The sequence below is a fragment of the Cavia porcellus genome, unplaced genomic scaffold, assembly GCF_034190915.1.
Source record: "Cavia porcellus strain 051 isolate PalLab524CR breed Dunkin Hartley unplaced genomic scaffold, mCavPor4.1 scaffold_2, whole genome shotgun sequence".
Taxonomy (NCBI): domain Eukaryota; kingdom Metazoa; phylum Chordata; class Mammalia; order Rodentia; family Caviidae; genus Cavia; species Cavia porcellus.
In genome coordinates this window covers 109,399,953-109,417,160 of record NW_026947485.1, presented here as the reverse complement: position 1 = coordinate 109,417,160, position 17,208 = coordinate 109,399,953, and the positions used below count along the sequence as shown (strand labels likewise).

The 17,208-nt window shown below is 49.2% G+C and overlaps 1 protein-coding gene across 6 annotated transcripts in view; it reads right to left on the bottom strand.

The window, feature by feature from the left end:
- The window catches only part of Crtac1 (cartilage acidic protein 1), a 155,730-nt gene that overhangs the window by 59,033 nt on the left and 79,489 nt on the right, over positions 1 to 17,208 (bottom strand). For all 6 annotated transcript variants that reach the window (XM_063245092.1, XM_003479565.5, XM_013143529.3 and 3 more), the window contains exon 3: positions 9,190 to 9,386. In XM_063245092.1, coding sequence (XP_063101162.1) covers positions 9,190 to 9,386 — 197 coding nt within the window. The remainder of the gene's footprint in view (positions 1 to 9,189; positions 9,387 to 17,208) is intronic.

Here is a 17,208-nt window from a genome sequence, read left to right as displayed (position 1 = left end):
GAAAGACTTTGGAGTTGCCTAGCTCTTGGAGACTCCATAGACATCAGCCTATTAAAACTGAAAAGTCTCGCAGTAAATTACTCGTTTAATGTTGTTGAACCCAACCTTTCTCAAGCACAGTTGGGTCAGGGAACCCCATTTTGAAGAACACCTACTAATACCCTGCAGAGCCAGCACTGTTCTTAGCAGGTTGCTGCTTTAGGGAGCTGGTGTCTGAGCAGGCCCTGGGCTCTGTCGTAGGAGGAGTCTGGGTGCCATGTGCTCTTGGTCTCTCCCCTTGCCAGCCTCTTGGCTTCTGAGTTCACTAGGGACGCCCAGAAGAATAAACTAATTAAGGTAAAATGTGCAACAGCGGTGCAGAGCCTTGTAGATCATAAACGAGAACGGTAAAATCAATGGCAGCCCTTCTGCAGGCAGAGGCCCGGGGGCCTGGGCGACAGGAGGGGTGGGAGCCCGTGATTTAGGAAGAGCAAACGCGCTGGCAGCTGCAACCTGGGTAATTAGGTGTGTCAGGAAGACAGATAAACAGCGAGCTGTGCGGGTCGATGGCACAGGCAATAAACACCCAGCACGGGCCCGAGCCCGCATCAGTGCAGGAGGCTGCCTCCGGGCTCCATGTAGCTGCACTCTGCCCTGGCTGGGGTCCTTCACTAAGGTGGGGCAGCTACACAGGAAGGACAAGCTGCGAGGCAGAGTAGAGAGGGACTCCCTTCAGTCCCTGGGGGTGACTCTGAGAGGCACAGGCCCGAGAGAAGCAGGACGGTGTTCAGGGCCAGGACAGGGGCCTCTGAGGTCATAAGTCCATGACAGGCAAATCTGGAAATTCCTTCTCTTGCTTTGATTCTGATATTCAAGGAGTCCTGAATAGCCTGAGTCCAGCGGGACTATCACTTGCTGTCAGTGGCTGTGGAGGGCTTGGTCGATGGAGTTCAAGCGTCACCACACACTGCTGAATGCCATACACTGTGCTGTGTGAGGCCACAGAGAAGCAGCGTCTCTGCCCCGACCCAGGACGCTTATGGTCTATCAGGAACTTGGGCGTGGGGAAAGGAGATGCTTTGGGATGGCATCAAATTCGGCATCTTCAAATGCTTTTGTCCTTTTCCTTATTGGAGGTTGAACCTGGGCCTTTACACTGAGCTACATTCCCATCCCTGTTTAACATTTTAAATTTTGAGAGACAGTCTTGCTAAGTTACAGAGTTACCCAGGTTGGGCTGGAACTTGCAATCTTCCTGCCTCGCCTCCCAGAGCCCTGAGATTACAGTTGTGTGTCACCACACCTAGCATGTAACACTGTTTGCCCAGCACTTCACATATATTCACTCTCCACCCTACAATGTGCACATTTTATATCTGCTTTACAGATGAAATACCCTAGATATAAGACAAGCAAACTTGCCTAAAACTCTACAGAGACCAGAGGGCACAAGAGTGGACAATACCCTAGATCAGTGTCAGCGAGCCTTTTAGAATTTTCAGTGGTATGAACAGTGTACTGTGGCACGAGTGTCATAGGTTCTCCACCACTGCACCAAGACATACAGAAGCAGGATGGAACAGGTCATTGTACACAGGCAGGGCTTTCTAAGAGAGGAGGTACCTCATGGGTCTTGAAGAGATTGAGTAACAACTCCTGGGATGCAGTGCTTGGTGTGGCCATACGTGGCTTGAAATACTTTCTTCTCATTTCTTTTGTTCTTTTTTTCCTTTTCTTTTCCCTCCCTTCCTCTCTTTTTTCCTCTTTCTTTTTTCAACAATCATCTCATTGAAACAACAGAATCCCATTTTACAGATGCAGAAACTGAAGTGTACAGAGGTGAAGCCAATTGCTCAAGATCACAGAGCAGGTAAACAGAGTCAGATTCAGAGCCAGATCTTCATGACTCCAAAGCTACACTGAACATAGTCCTGTGTATCTTAGGGAGCCAGGATGGCAAGAAGCAGGCACAGAGCTGATCCTGGGTTTGCCCAGAGGGTTTACAGGCAGAGGAAGAGAAATAGGGCAGAGTAGGGAGACTCAGTATTCCCAGGGCTGGGATCAAAGAGGCCAGTGTGCTTCTGGTCTCGGGAACACCTGTCGGGGCAGTATCCGCTGAAGGTGACGCTGGCCGCAGGCTGAGCATTTGGTGTGTCGCAAGGAAAGGTGCACTAGGTGGGTTTGGTAGCTCAAGCCTGATTTGCTGGGTGGTTATGGGTGGGAGGAAGTCTGCGTGCAGGAGGCTACAGGAAAAGGGCAGGAGGGGACCAGCTGGGCATGCGGTAGAACAACAGGGGGACAGTGACTCAAGCAGGGGCATGGCCAGTTGTGTGTGCAGAGTGTATATATGTGGTGGGGTGGGGACATAGCTTGGCTCCAGGTTTGCTTTTGAGGTGGTTATAAAGTGGTCAAGAGTGCAACTCTGGGAGGTCAATGGTCAGGAACAATGGTCAGCAGAGAAGAGGCGGAGGCAGGGGACAGAGAAAGACCAGAGCAGCCTCACTTAGGGTACTGGAGGGAGAAGGAACAGAGAAAGAGCAGTACTCAGACAAGGGAAAGGGTTTCCTTCAAGAAGCTTGGAGCAGTGGTGACAGATCAGGTAAGCGGTGCTTGATTCACCACCCAACATCCTTTCACACCAGCTCTGTCCCCAGGTGCTCTGGAGCCACTGGGAGGGACAGTTAGGGCCACAAAGGACTCATAGTGGTCCCTGGCTGTCGTGCCTCTTCCCCCAGGGCTGGGAGGTGACTTTGTGGTGGACGGCAGGGGTGCATGAGAGGGCAGAGACGTAAGCCCCAACCTTACTTTGTGGCACAGAGATTACCACCAAAGACCATGGGGGCAGGCAGCCAGCCAGCAGCATCTGTTCCAGGGGGGACCTCGGGCAAGACACGCACTTGCCTTTTGCTTATTTGGAAAGTGGATAATGAGAAAGCCACCTGTTCATCAGGTTGTCATGAGCATTAAATTAGTGTATGTGATACGCTTGGAATAATGGCTGGCACATGCTAAGCACATGAAACACCATCCTCTTCCACGTCTCCGCCTGCAGATGCAGGGCTTGACCAGGCAGGTCCTCAATGAGCCACATCCCAGGGGGCAACTGCAGCATTAGGTTTAAAATGCTTTACAAGACCCAGTCAATGGAAAACCAGCAGAGCAGTGCCGGCCTCAGGGGGAGACAGAACTAGTTCAGGCAAAGGCCATGTTTAAAAAGAATGAAGCCAGGTTCCCCTGGTCTGATACAATTCCCAGCCCCAGCCCTCCTTTCTCCATCCCAAGGTGAAGAGGTGGGAGTGACACCTCTCCCATAATTGCTGGGAAGACAGAGTCTTCACTCCAGAAAAGCAGGGTTGGGTCACTGTGTTTGCCTGAGGTCACCCAGGTGCTGTCAATGGCAATGTGGAACTTCACACAGTGTTCCTAGCTGTGAAGCCCCCTCCAGGCAGCCCCAGGCCTCCACAGAAACTTGTTCTTTGCTACTACCAAGACTACCAAGGGAGTGGACTCTGTGCTGGACTCTATCGTGCTGTTTGGCAACTTGCTTCTTCCTTGCTGCTCATCAATTAGCCACGTCTGATAAGGCACAATGTGAGGAGTGACAGTCCCCAAATTCAGCTTCCTAAATGGGGCCATATGGAGAGAAAGGTGAAAACCAGGACTTGGCAGCCCTGTGAAACAGGGTCGGGAAATCAATCAGGAGAGCTAAGAATCCATGCTAGGGTCAGAGAACCCTAGGAAAGATATGCGTGTGTGCATGTGTGTGTGCGTGTGTGTGTGCGTGTGCGTGTGTGTGTGTGTGTGTGTGTTGGGGGGCTCAGGATAACGTATCTCAGACTACTGAGCACAAGAATCCCTTGGAGATGCAAATGGGAATTCTGGTGCAGAGGTCTGTGGTGGGTCCTGAAGAACTGCTTTTTTGTGAGCTTCCAGCAGACGCCAACACTGCCCACCATGCATCACTTTGAGAGCTGCACAGTGCAGAGCCTCTGGGTGTGGCTGGAGCTGGTCCTAGAAGGATAGCACTGGACAAAGGCGCTTCTCTCTAGAGCAGAAGATGCATCTGGAGTGTGGGCAGGAGAGGCCGGGAGTGCGGCCTAGCTGACCCTTCCTTCTCCCTCTAGCACAGTGACTGGTGCCTCTTCCCATCTCCAAGAGGTGACAAGTGTCCCTGCAGAAGACCTCTGTAGGTATGACATAGCCCAGAAGCCATAAAAAATGAGCCATAAATGTAAGTCTCTAAAAATGAAAGTTTTCCACATTACAAAACTCACAGGCACAAAGACAAAAGAAAAATGACAGACAAGGGAAAACCATCTGCAACTTGTATTTCAGACAGAGGGCTAATTTCCCTAATTTATAAAGAGGTGTTCCAGATCAAGGGAAAGGCCAATAATCAATACAAAAAAATGGGCAAAGGCTACGCACGGACAAGAGATTCAAATATATAAAAATATTCTCATCCTTACTCATTTAAGAAAAATCAAAATTAAAACTACATTTGGAAATCAATTTTTTCCTATTGGATTGGCAAATGCTAAGAAACAAATTGATGAAACATTGTGTCTGAGTGTTGGGAAGTGCTCGTCCGGGCTCATGGCTGATCGGGGAGGAATGAGCACTGTCCCTGGGACAGGACTTCACACATCGATCAGAACCACAGATGTAAATTTCTCCAACAGTCACCGTGTTTCTGTGAACGTACAGATATCCTTGCAATCCTGGGAAACAGCTTATTTATTTGGTAGCATTCTTTGTCAGGATAAGAGGATCGCAAATGGTCTAAGTGTTCACCCGTAAAGGGTGGACTGATGACAAGTCTGTACAATGGGGCAATACATAGCCATCCAGAGATGGGAAAGTTTTTCATATATGGCCATGAATTAATAGAAAAATGCATTGAAAGTGGAAAGAGCAGAGTGGAAAGTGGAAAGAGTGAAAGGTTTGTGTAGCCACAAGGACATCCGTCCCTCTGTAAATAGCACCTTCCCTGTACAAAGCAGATGTCCAATACCCACTTGTAAAAAATTGAATGAGTAAACACATAGTGAGTGGTGGGGTTCACACATCACCGTCCCCGCCTCACGCTCCCATCCCTCATGCACTCAGGGTCGCTCAGGACCAGGCAGAGAATCACTGGCGTGGGTCAGCGTAGGACCCCAGGCAGACAGCTCTGTCCAGCAGCTACAGGAGGGCCTGGGTTCCTGGCTGTGACGGGCAGGGCTGGAACCCGCCCCTCAGCCCCCGCTGCCCTGTACCTGCCTACCTGGGTGCCACAGTGCCATGGCTGGTATTTCCCAGGCCAGTTAAGCCTTTATTGGGTTTCACGGTTTTGGCCTTCGTGGGATACCGGTCAATCTTTCCGCTCACCCCTTCCATTACCTTCCTTTTTCTTAACCTGTGACTCGTGTCTACTCCGTACCATCACCTGAGCAGTGCCTTTTTTACACTTTACCTTTTCTCATTTTGCTCCTAGGGTCTTTTTGCCACAGGCCACGAGGAAGGCCTGTGGCCCTGTGCCCAGCAAACTTCTAGAGGCTCTGGCCTTTTTCATAGCCACAGAGTTTCAATGGCTATTGTTTGAGGGTAGTTAGTAAGCCCTGCACGTGATAATAACTGCCAGTTGTTCACTCAAACATACATATTTAATGCTTCCTACCTGCCAGGCACTTCTTCAGGTCCTGTAGCATGACAGTGGACCAGACAAAGTTTCTACCCCTACAGTTAAGATGCTGGTAAGAAAGTGGACAACAAGGAAGAATACAGCACACCTTCTGGTGGGGTGAATGCTGCAAAGGGAGACATATAAAGCAGTCAAGAGCACAGGGTGTGCTGGGGTTTAGCTCAGCGGCACAAATGCCTGCCGGGCAAGCGTGAGATTGTGAGTTTGATCCCCGCTACCAAAACAGAACAAAACAAAAACAAACAAACAAAAAGAGCAGAGGGAGCAATGACAGTGTGATTTTAGGTCAGGTGCTCATGGAGAGCTTATTTGAAGAGTAACTCTGAAGAAATCAATGCGAAAGGCATTTCAGGAATGGGGAACACCAAATACAAATCCTTCTGGAGGAACTACACTGAGTAAGAAAAACAACCGAGAGAGAAAGTTCAGAGAGGCAACCTGGTCACGTTTGGCGTGCTGTACACCATGGCAAAGACTTTGCACGTGGTCTGCAGAGCCATGGGAAGGAGCTGGCTGTATGAAGCTGGTATTTTTTCCTATTGCACAGATGACACATTCACCAGTAGTAAGGGGCAGACCTGCAGTTGGTACCAACTGATGCCCGTAGGATACCGCAGGGAGCCCAGTACTAACATTCTAGTGGCTGGCTGGGGGAAAGGGGAGGACTGTCCTTCCCCAGCTCCCTACAGAGCCCTGACAAGCCCTGGACATGCTCTCAGGACTCCCACAGTGGGCAGGGTGTCTGTGGCTGAGTGCCAGGCCAGCCAGACCCAAGGAGATGCTGAGAAGGTACCAGCGTCCTGGCTCTGTGTCCTGCCCCCTATCGATGCATCCAATGAATTGCTCAACTGAAAAATTAACTCAGATCTGCAAACATCCCTCGTGTTTGCAGAAAGACACCAGGAAGTGCATGCCTGGGCTGGGGCCATTGGGCCACATGGTCCTCACTCCAGCCCAGGGCCTAGCACCAGTCCCCCAGATGGGTACTTATCCATCCTTCTAAAGCCTCAATGTAACAGGCTTCCCCTTGACATCCGTCTACTGGTGAATCTCCTTTCAGCCCAGTGGCGTGGCCCCACCTGTTCCTCCTGGAATTTATCTATCCAATTTGACTGGAGCTCTGAGGACAGTCAAGGTCTAGCTGGGGCCACTGAGGGTCACAATAGATGGCCAATACAGGGGCTGTTCCCTGAGGGTGCTTACAGTCCAGAAGGCTGGGAAAGGAGAGTCAGATACTAGAGAAATTTAAGGCCACATTAGGGTAGAATGTAAACCTCAAGAGGACAGGATTTCTGTGATCTACACTCAGAGACATGCTCAATGCCTACAACAGTGTTCAACACATAGTAGGTGCTGAATAAATACTTGTTCAGTGAGTGAATACATTAATGGGAGACTGGAACTATTGTTGAAGTGAGCATGGGACTGCTATGATTCTGTGACACTGGCTTTTCTCTTTCATAGTCAGATAAGTGGACCCTACATCCAGCCTTCTGACGCCCAGGTGCAGCTTTGCTGAGATTGTTAGGAACTGCCCAGGCTGTGCGGGAATCACAGCTCTGAGATCACTGCAGCACCCTAAGAGCGTGGGAAGGGCTGCTGCTTCTGAGACACCTGGGGTCCCATACAAGTGCTCTGTGCCTGGGGAGTATGTGTGTGGGTAGGGGAGGGTCTGTCCCTTCCTGGTGCCAAATCCAAGGGAACAGCCCTTCCACAACTGTCCTGTTTCTAACTCCTGGCCTTCTAGACTCTTCCTGGGGATTCATCCCTTCTACAAGTGTCCCTTGATGCTGTTCCCTTCCTGACCTTGCTCCACATTAAAGAATTGATCAGCCCATCAATTAATTGTGTCCTAATCCAATCTTGGCTTGGTTGGAAAGGGGGCAGTAAATCCAGCTGGGTAATCATGCCCTGATATTTGTGTAGGGATAATTACCATCTCTCCGGCCTCACTCGGTGGCAAGATGAGATGAAAACCCATAAAACACCACTCAGGGCCGTGGCTCATTGTCTCTTGGCTGCACAGGGTTGGCTGCCAGCCAGTCAACACCGCCCACTGCTGCCCTGGCACAGGTCCCAACCTCTTCCCCTCCATTCATGCATCTGGCAGAGCTCAACACCAGGGGCAATCTGGGGGCCGGCTTGGCTCGGGCCTGACAGCCAGTGGAGGCAGTAGGTGTGGCCCAGGGGAAGTCAGAGTCTATGTGTTGGGGATGCTAGGGGCAGCAGACAGGGTTCCTGTGAATTGGTACTTGTTACCCTGCAGGAGGATGGAGAGCCCAGAACTGTGTTTGCATAGATCAGAACCATGAGGTCTCATCCAGAGCCAATTCAAAAGGCTGATGACCTCTGGCAGGGTTCAGTGCATGTCCAGCCTGCATCTCCCATAAGTGCCATGACCCAGAACTTCCCCACAGATGGTACAGCTCTGCAGGAGTGGACTTGATTCTAGTAGGCCCTGGTCAGGCCTGAGAAAATGTAGTATCAAGATGAGGCTCCACCTTGATCTGCAGCCCCAAGAAGACATTCCCCAACTCACGAAACACCAAATGCCCCTCACCTGAAGGACACAGGATTAAGACAACTATAGTGTGTCTTGATTCAAAGGGTGGATCTACTCAGACCCCAATATTTGAATCTTGGGATTTGTAAGCTACAAGGTCTTGGATAATTTAGGTGACATCTTGATGTCTTTGTTTCCTCAACTCCAAAATGGGACTACCAGTACCTGCCTAACTGAGCTGCTGTGAGGCATGAGATCAAGTGCTGAGGTCAAGAGCTGGCACACAGCAGGTGCTCCTTAAGCATTGGCTGCTATTACTGTGACTATTATTTAGCTTTCTAGGCATCAGTTTCCCTCATCCATCCCTCAGCACTAGAACCTTGCTACTCTGTGGTGGGTCCTGGACCTGCAGTGTCTCTTCAGGCCCAGATGGTATCAGATGCAGTTCTCGAGCCCCAGCCCTGCAGGGCCAGCGTCTGACTCTGCACACCCTCCGGCTGACTTTGACACACTGCAGTGGAAAAAGCTTCCCAGTTTTCCACTCACCTCCCTGTCAAGTGAGCCCTCTGCCTGGTACGTAGTAGGTGATAGGCAAGAATGAATACCTGCTGTTGGGGTTTCTAAGCATCTGAGAAAGGCCCCCCCCCCCCAGGCAGTGTGGAGGGTGATTCTAAGGACATCTGTTGGATATGGTAGTGACTTAAGGGAGCAGGGACAAAGCATGTGAACTATGGCAGGACAGTGTAATGGGCCAGAGAGGTAGGGGGCTGGAGGTGCTGCTCAGATTGGGAGGTGCTGAAGAAGCCCAGCCTGAAGGAGTGCACTGGTCTCTTTTGGTCATGCCCTTCCATCTTAGCCCAGCCTACATCACAAAGGAAGACGGGATCATCATGGTGCTCTCTGATGAACACAGGCACATCCTAGAGGAGGTAAGGATGCAACCAGGGTTCCCAGGTCCTCCCTATAATTGGTTCTGGGAGGAGGAAGGCAGAATCAGGAAGAAACCCGAGGCCTCCATCCCTACCTGAGAAGGCGTTGTTGGTGTTGAGGAAGTAGATCTCCTCACGGCCATCCCCATCAATGTCACAGGCTGTGACCCCGATGGCGTTGCCTTGCCGGTCCCGCAGAGCATAGTAGGGTGAGCTGCGCTCATCTACAGCGATGTTCACCAGCCGCTTCTTCGCTCTGTCGTACTTCAGAACCAGGTTGGGGCCATTGTACCTGGAGGAGGACAGGGAGGGGACACTGGAACGCACAGCTGGCCTACCCATCCCACCCAACAGGCAGAGCAATGGGCTGGGGTCCCCACATGCTGGGGAGCCTCACCTTAGGGGTCCTTGGGCACCTGATGAGTGTCCTTGGATTAGGTATGGACCCATGCAAAATGAGAGTCCACTGGACCCGTATCGGACATATTATAAGGCAGAAGGGTACAGAGGGGAGTGGGCAGCCAGTGGCAACTCCCTCACTAAGAACTTCGCTGAAGAAAACAAAAACTTCCCAGGCATGTATCTTGGACGTTTCAATGTAAGAGTCACATTCACATTTATGACCTTATTAATTTAAAACTAACACCCATTAAGTGAGCTTGGCAAGGAAGCTGTGGAATTAACCCATGTCACAGACAAAGCCAGTGATGAGCTTTGTCAGGGAAACTGAAGCCCAGAAAAGTTGGATTCCTTTCCCAGGGTAACACAGAGAGCGGCAGGTGCAGGATCTGAACCCAGGCTCTTTCTGCATTCCTGAGGTCCCTGTGTGAGCCCTGGAGGGCCTGAGGTGTGGGACAGCAGGAAGACCCCACATGTAAGTAGTAGTAGTCGTGGGGTGCTAGCATCTTGCGTGGGACAATGTGAAAACAGCTAAGGTTACTAGACGGCCCTGCTGATCGCTTTTTCTTTTTTTTTAAATTTTATTTAAGGAGAAAAAAGAAAAACAGAAAAAGGGCACAAGTTATACAGAATTTTAGAAAAAATAAACAGTAGGAAACCACTAGTTAATTACATATTGTCATCTTAGAAATAGTTGTTGAAGTTACAAAATTAAAGCATACAGAGGGGACTTTCAAACAGTGAGACTGCAAACAGTTTTGTTCAATGGCTGATCTCTTTTTCTAAGAGACACAAGGATGGAACTACTCTCATCTCCCAGGCCAGCACTCGCAGTCCTCTCCCAGCCCCATCCGAAGCCCCAGGCCTGTCTTGGCCTCGGGGATTTTGCTGTTCCCTCTGTCCAGCATGCAGCTGCCCCAGAGTCAGGCGCTGGCTTCCCTCCGCCTCCTGCTCTCTTGCTCCTCCTCAGCGAGGCTTTCCGTGACCACACTCCCCAATCTGCAGCCCTGTCTTCCTCCCTTGATCTCTCTCCCTCTTCTCCTCCCTACAGCTTCTGCCACCAGTCCCCTGCTTGTTTATCTCTTCCTTCTGTGCTGGTCCTGCTGGAATATCAGTGCCGAAAGGACAGTACTTTCAGTCCAGCTTGTTCACCAGTACCTTGCCCGGAGCAGGTGCTCAACAGATACTTGAGGAAAGACTGGATGAGTAAAACCTCACAGCTCTTGCCTGACCCCTAAGGGCACAAGTGATCCACAGTCTTTCTATTGCCTTCCCACCTGGAGAAAATAAGGATCTGACAGGAGAGCAGGGTGTCCAAGGTCACCCCACAGGCAGTACGGCCAGGAATGTCTGGAGGCCTCCTGGGAGCAGCAGCCTTTGAAGAAAAGAAACCCAGCCACCTCCATCCGTACAGTCCCTGGCTGCTTGCCTAGGCTTTCAGTCAAAAAAGTCTATCGTCCATCCCATCTATCCCAAGTGAAGCTCAAATGCTTGCTGAGAACGCCTGGGGAGGTGAAAAGTGCTCTGCAGGTCACGGAGAGAAATCACTTCTTTCTTTCCTGAAACTAAGCCAACCTGGCCCTCTCCTCTGTCACCAAGATGCAGAAACCAGTGAAGTTTGGGGCCTTGGGGCAGCTGGCCAGGTGACTCTGGGCATCCATTGTGTGGGGAAGGAGGGTTGGGGGTCCCAGGGGCTGAGTCAGCGCAAGGTGAGGGAAGGTGGTGCCTTGGACACCTTGACAGAGTGCATCTGAGGGCTACGCATCAAGGGTGCTGTGCAGACATGTCTAGGCATGGGAGATGGAGCGCTTGGTTCCCGCACTGTCAGCAGCTGGCTCTGGCCCTCAGGACGGGAAATGCTTAGCAAGTACTAAACTCTGGTCTTAAAAACCTTGGACCTTCTGTTCTTCCATCACCCCTCTGTCTACCTCACATGAGGATTGCTCATAGAGTTCTCTCTCTCCTTTTTTTTGAGATACTGGGGATCGAACTCAGGACCTCGCACTTGCCAGGCAGGTGCTTACGCCACTGAGCTAAATCCCCAGCCCCTTTCTAATTTTTCTTGAAAGCATTTTTCTTCATGCGCTGTCTTGCCTGAACCCCACACAATCCCAAGAACAAAGCAGGTAAGGCATTTTTTTAGAAAAGGAAACTGAGGCATGGTGGGTTCAAGGTTACATGGTCCATAAGTGGCATCCCTGAGCCTCCATGTCTCTAGGGTCCAAATCTTTGGTTTTTTCCAAACTGCCTACCACTTCAACACTCTCTGTCCTTTGCACATTTCTTCCTGGTAGCTTCTTTCAAAGTAGTGACCAGGAGAAATTCCTGAGAATTTTATATAAATGGCAGAGATGCTTTACAGTTTATAAAGTACTTTCTAGTCTTTTTTGCTCTTAAAGCTCTTTCTAGCTCTGCCAAAGCGTAAGCTGGTGGCCTCGGGCTGGTTATTACTCCTCTCCAGGTTCTAGGTTTCTCTTCTGTAACAGGAAAGAATTGGTTTCTATGAGAAGGTTGCAAAATGCATTAGTAAGTGTGTATGTGGGGTTGTCTCTGGACCTCCACTCTCAGTTTCAACCAGACCATTTCTACACTGACACATTTTATTTATGTGACACATTCCTTAGCAGGCAGAGCAAGGCATTCCAGAGCTGGGATGTAAAAGCCATTGGCCGAGGAGCTCTGTTGCCTTGCAGAATGGGCAAAGTGAGCAAGCACCCTTCTCACAGCTTCCACTTTATAAATTCCAGCACTGAAGGGCTGGGGATTTAGCTCAGTGGCATATGCACCTGCCTTGCAAGCAGGCAGTCATGAGTTCGATCCCTGGTACCGATAAAAACGAAAAAGATAAAAAAAAAAATTCCAGCACTGATAGCTGACTTTACCCCCTCGCCTCAACCCCCGGGAGTCAGCTCCTAGGGGATGGGAGGTCAATACCCTCCATCCATGTTTTCAAGGCAAGTCTTGCTTGTCCTGAATCTGGGGTGGCTGTGGTACACACAGGGTCCTTGTACCCATAGTAGTGGCCCTAGAGAAAAGATGGCCCTGACTTATTTCTTCTTAGAAGAATATGGGGTGCTGGTTCCAGGGGACCCCCTAGAGGGGTCATAGGGTGCGCCTGCTGAGCTGGTCAAGTTCTTTGATCTATTAGGGGATGAGCATGTGCAGAGGCCTCTGCAGACTTCCACAGTGGTGTGGGCTGATGACTGATGTTTTAGCCTCCTCCACCCTGCTTCCCTAGCATCAACAAACATGAAGCCAGCCCAGAAGAGTTCTTGACCAGACCCAGGCAAGGCCAGAGGGCAGCACTTGGAGTTGCCTCATCAGCTGGCCTAGATGGGCTTGCTGGACTGATGCCCAAAGCCATGCACAGAACCAGCTGCCTGCCCTCCCTCTTCTCTAGGGAGTTGATGCTCCTGTCGGCTTCCTCATTCTCCCCAGAACTGGCTCTGCTGTTTGGCCATGCCTGTGTCTTTGCTCAGCTGCTGCACCTCCTCCATAGGGAGTGTTCTCCCCACTGTCCCAGTCTATCCCATGAAGCCTTCCCCAACTGGGTGCCTGCAGCGTCTGCACCTTGCTGCCAGGGCAGAGGCGTCTGTGCTCCGGCATCTCTTCCCTCATTAAAGATAGGTTCCAGCACCCAAGAAACATGTGAGTGACTGTGGCTATCACGTGCCATGCTTAGAGCAATGCACACAGGAGAAAGGGCTCTGCAGACATCAGAGAAGAGAGTGTGAGAGAGACAGGCGCCTGCGCCGGGCCTGTGATGAGCACTTCCCACCCTCGAACTCTCCTGCCCTCCATGGCAATCCCAGTTTGGGGATCCTGGCAGAATGTGTGCAGGGGCAGAGTTGAGATGTCTTGCTCTTAGTCACTCCGTGGTCGGTCCCCACCCAAAGAGCTAGGGAGCTGGATGTGAGCTGCACATTTTCCCTGACACCTGCCAGAGACTGTCAGGCACTATAGAAATTCAGAAGGCTTTGAAGCACAGTTAAATGGGCCAGGAAAGGAACAAGGTCCTGTGTTCTTGAAAGGCCGCTTTGGCTTCTCATATCAAAGGATGGGTGAGCCAGGAGTGGGGGAAAGAGGGTAACAGCAGCGTGGGGGTGGGGGTGAGGCCTGGCCCTGGCTCTGACCTTGAGCTTGTTACTCAATTCCTCTAACTTCAGCTTACTTCTCGGAAACTTTCTGTAGCTTGGAGGCTGCCACGTTCCTGACAGGATGGTTGTGAGGATTAAGTGTGAGAGTGTGTGTGACAACACTTGGTAAACTGTGAAGAGTTACACAGTTAGAAGTTCTCATCACTATTTAAAAAACACAACAAACCTGAGCCACGACCTCTCGCCCTCCAGTGATCATTCTGTCAGCTTCCAAACACGCTTTGGTGTTTCTCATCCCTAAATGTCCCATCTTAGCAGCTCATCCTTTGCACGCACATTTTTCTCTTAAATTTTTTTTTTTTTGGCAATAATGGATCTTGAACCCAGCGGTGCTCTACCCCTGAACTATATCCTAAGTCCTTGTCATTTTATTTTGAGATAGAGTCTTTCTTAGTTGCTTAGGCTGGCTTCAAACTTGTGATCCTCCTGCCTCAGCCTCCTAAGTCTCTGAGACACACCTGTAGGTGTGTGTGTACCACTGTGCATGTCGTATGCTTATTTCCCTTTATAACCAGACTTCTCAAAAGAGTTGTCTTCATAAGCTCTCTCATTTCTTACCTAGTTCACTTGCTGTGTTCAAGTCCTGCAAAGCCACCCTCACTGCTGTCACCTGTGACTGTCATGTGGCCACAGCTAGGAGGTCCCACGCTGTTCTCCAGTTTCGGTCTCTCACCCGTACCTGGCCCTGTTTCCAGCCTCACTCCCGCTAAGCTGCTCTCCTTTCTGCACTTTATGAAGCCACCGCCTGATTGTCCTCTCTCTCTCCAGACTCCTCTCCTTTTCCTGGTTGCAGGTTCTTCCTCCTCTCTCCTCTCTCCTAATGCTGGGGTTCCCCAGCCTGGCCCTGGGCCTTCTCTTCCCCTTCCTCCTTTCACTAGCCAATAATATCCACTCCCATGACTGACAACCCCCAAATTTATATCTCCAGCCCCAGCTCAGACTCATATATTCAGCAGCTCACCTGACATCTCCCCTCACACGTCCTCCAACCGTCTCTGATGGAACATGACCGAAATGGAACTATTGATTTCTCTGCCCCTTCCTCCCCCAACAGACACCAGGTACTAAAGCCCGAAGCCCGGGTGCTCCCTCCCCGTCGCCTTCACATCTAATCCATCAGCCCTTCCTGTCATTTCCACCTCTGAAAATATTTCAGTCTTTCCTTTTCCCAGACCGTCACCCTCCCTGGGAAGCTTCTCTCTGTTCTTGCGCTCGCTCCACCATAGCAGATCCTGCGATCTTCCAGGCTGGAATACCTGGTGTGTTTCATGGAGTTGGAATGCAACCCAGACTGGACACCACTCTAAGTGTGGTGCCTGACGGGGTCGGATACCTCCCAGCCATCAGGTGTCTTTGGATCCTGGTGTTCCAGTTGGCACGTCGCCAGGCCAGGGCTTTCCTGCAGGTTGGCTCTCTCTGCTCCACACACTCTTGCTTGACCTCACAGCTGGTGCCTTCTCGTCTCTTCGTGTCATTTTAAAAGGCATCTCCTTGGAGAGGTCTCCTTGTCTGACATTTCAACCTCTACAGTCACCTTAACTGCTCAATTTTTAGTGCCGGTTTCTCCTAGGAAACCCTAAGAGCTAGGGACTGTGTCTGTCTGTGCACCTCTGTCTCCTCACTATCCAGGTATAGTGAGTGCTCTGAAGACACTTGTAGGGTGGACAAAGAGAAGGAAGGTACAAGACGGTCCTAGGTGGTTGAATAGAAGGTGCACTGTGCCACTCTCTCCTGATTGGTCTTTGAGTCTTCTCTTTCACTAATTCTCAAAACGTGTGTACAAACAGAGCAGTGACAAAGAGGATGTAGAGAGTTGGTGTCCCAGGTAAGGGTGAGAGAGAGTAAGTGTGACACATAGATACATAAATCAACTTTTTCTATTTAGAATAGTTGATTCCTGTAAAAAAAAATCACTTAGGCTGTCCCATAAAAGAAAGCCAGATAAAACGATGTACCTTGAGTAGCTACTGTACACCAGATACTATGCTCTGTAGTTACCATATGAGATCTCATTCTACATAAATAGAAACTTGTTTTTAGATTTGAAAGACATATAACTTACAATATCTATTTTGAAAATTAAGAACAGGCAACTTTTCCATTGAAAAAAGATACCAGAAAGCGTTCACTAGCCTGCTATTCTAGTCAGAGGAGAAGGCGGGGTAGAAAGAGGAGATGGATATGTGTATACACAAAGAAAGCAAATAGACACACAGAGTATACAAAGATGGGCATAGGGACAGTGAGCCTATCGCCAGAGAAATGCACATGTGGGGAGAAGGGAGAAGGGGAGAGACGGGGAGAAAAGCAGGGAAGAGAGATACATACAGACACAGAAGCATAGGAACGGAAAAGGGGATCTGCGGACCCACAGAGACCAACAGAGACCCACGGACATGGGAAGACTCAAAGTCACAACGCATCAGCAGAACTCTGAGCTATTCCCCAAGAAAAGCAGTTCCATTTTGTGGTTCCTTTAGGCATCTTCTCTAAAACTTTTTAAAGATCAGTTGCATTCATAACTTTAAGCAAAAGAAGGTATTTGATTTTGGTCACATAAATATCCTCATATTATAAATTAAATAAAAGTGAGTTCCCGAGAAAAGTGACTTTCTGAAAGTTAAACAGATAATTACTAGTTAAACTAAACTGAAAAACTTATCCCTTACTCTAAACCAGGAATCAGCAAACTATGGCCTGACAACCAAATCTGGCCTGCTGCTTGTGTCTATAAATAAAGTCCTACTGGAACATGGACCTGGCTCTTTTATTTCCATATCATCATTTTGAAATGTAGCTGCAATGGAGACTGCATGGCCAAAAAATTGAAACTATTTACTAGTTGGCTCTTTACTAGCTGATTGAAGATGTCAAACACTGGTGTAAAGGGTTGTCAGCCTTATGTGGTCGTTTTATGCAATGGAATATTATTCTGCTATAAAAAAGGACGATCTCAAGGCCTTTATAGGTAATGGCAACTTGAGAATATCCTCATTAGTGAAATAAACAGGACTCACATTAGTAAATATCACGTTGTCTCTCTAGTGTAAAAAATAATAAGGACAGACAGAGTAAGGGGATCTAAAAAGTATAATAGATATTGTAAAAGTGAAAAGAAAGCAAAAGTGCTCTGAAGGATATAACTACGTATAGTGTATAAGATAGATGGCCATATTGTGAAATTTCTGTTAGATCACTGAACAAGAAGCGTTTGCACTGTCAATGTGTGAGTGTCTGGCCACTTTTTATGCTTTGATTTTGTAACTCTAACAACTATTGTTAAGATGACAATATGTAATGCGTCAACTAGCAATTTTACGATGTTAATTTTTTTAAACTCTGTATTCTACTTTTTTCTCTTTCTTTCTACTGTTTCTCAAATTTTATTTTCTTTCTTTAAATAAAAAATAAAGGGTTATCAGCCTTATATTTTGAGTAATTACAAGATTTAAGTGTTCTTTATCGTAAGTAAACAAAAATTATCAAAGGACTGATTTGGGGTAGATAGTATTTCATGGGGAGTGAAGGTTGAATATGGAGGTGCTAGGTCTTAGGATG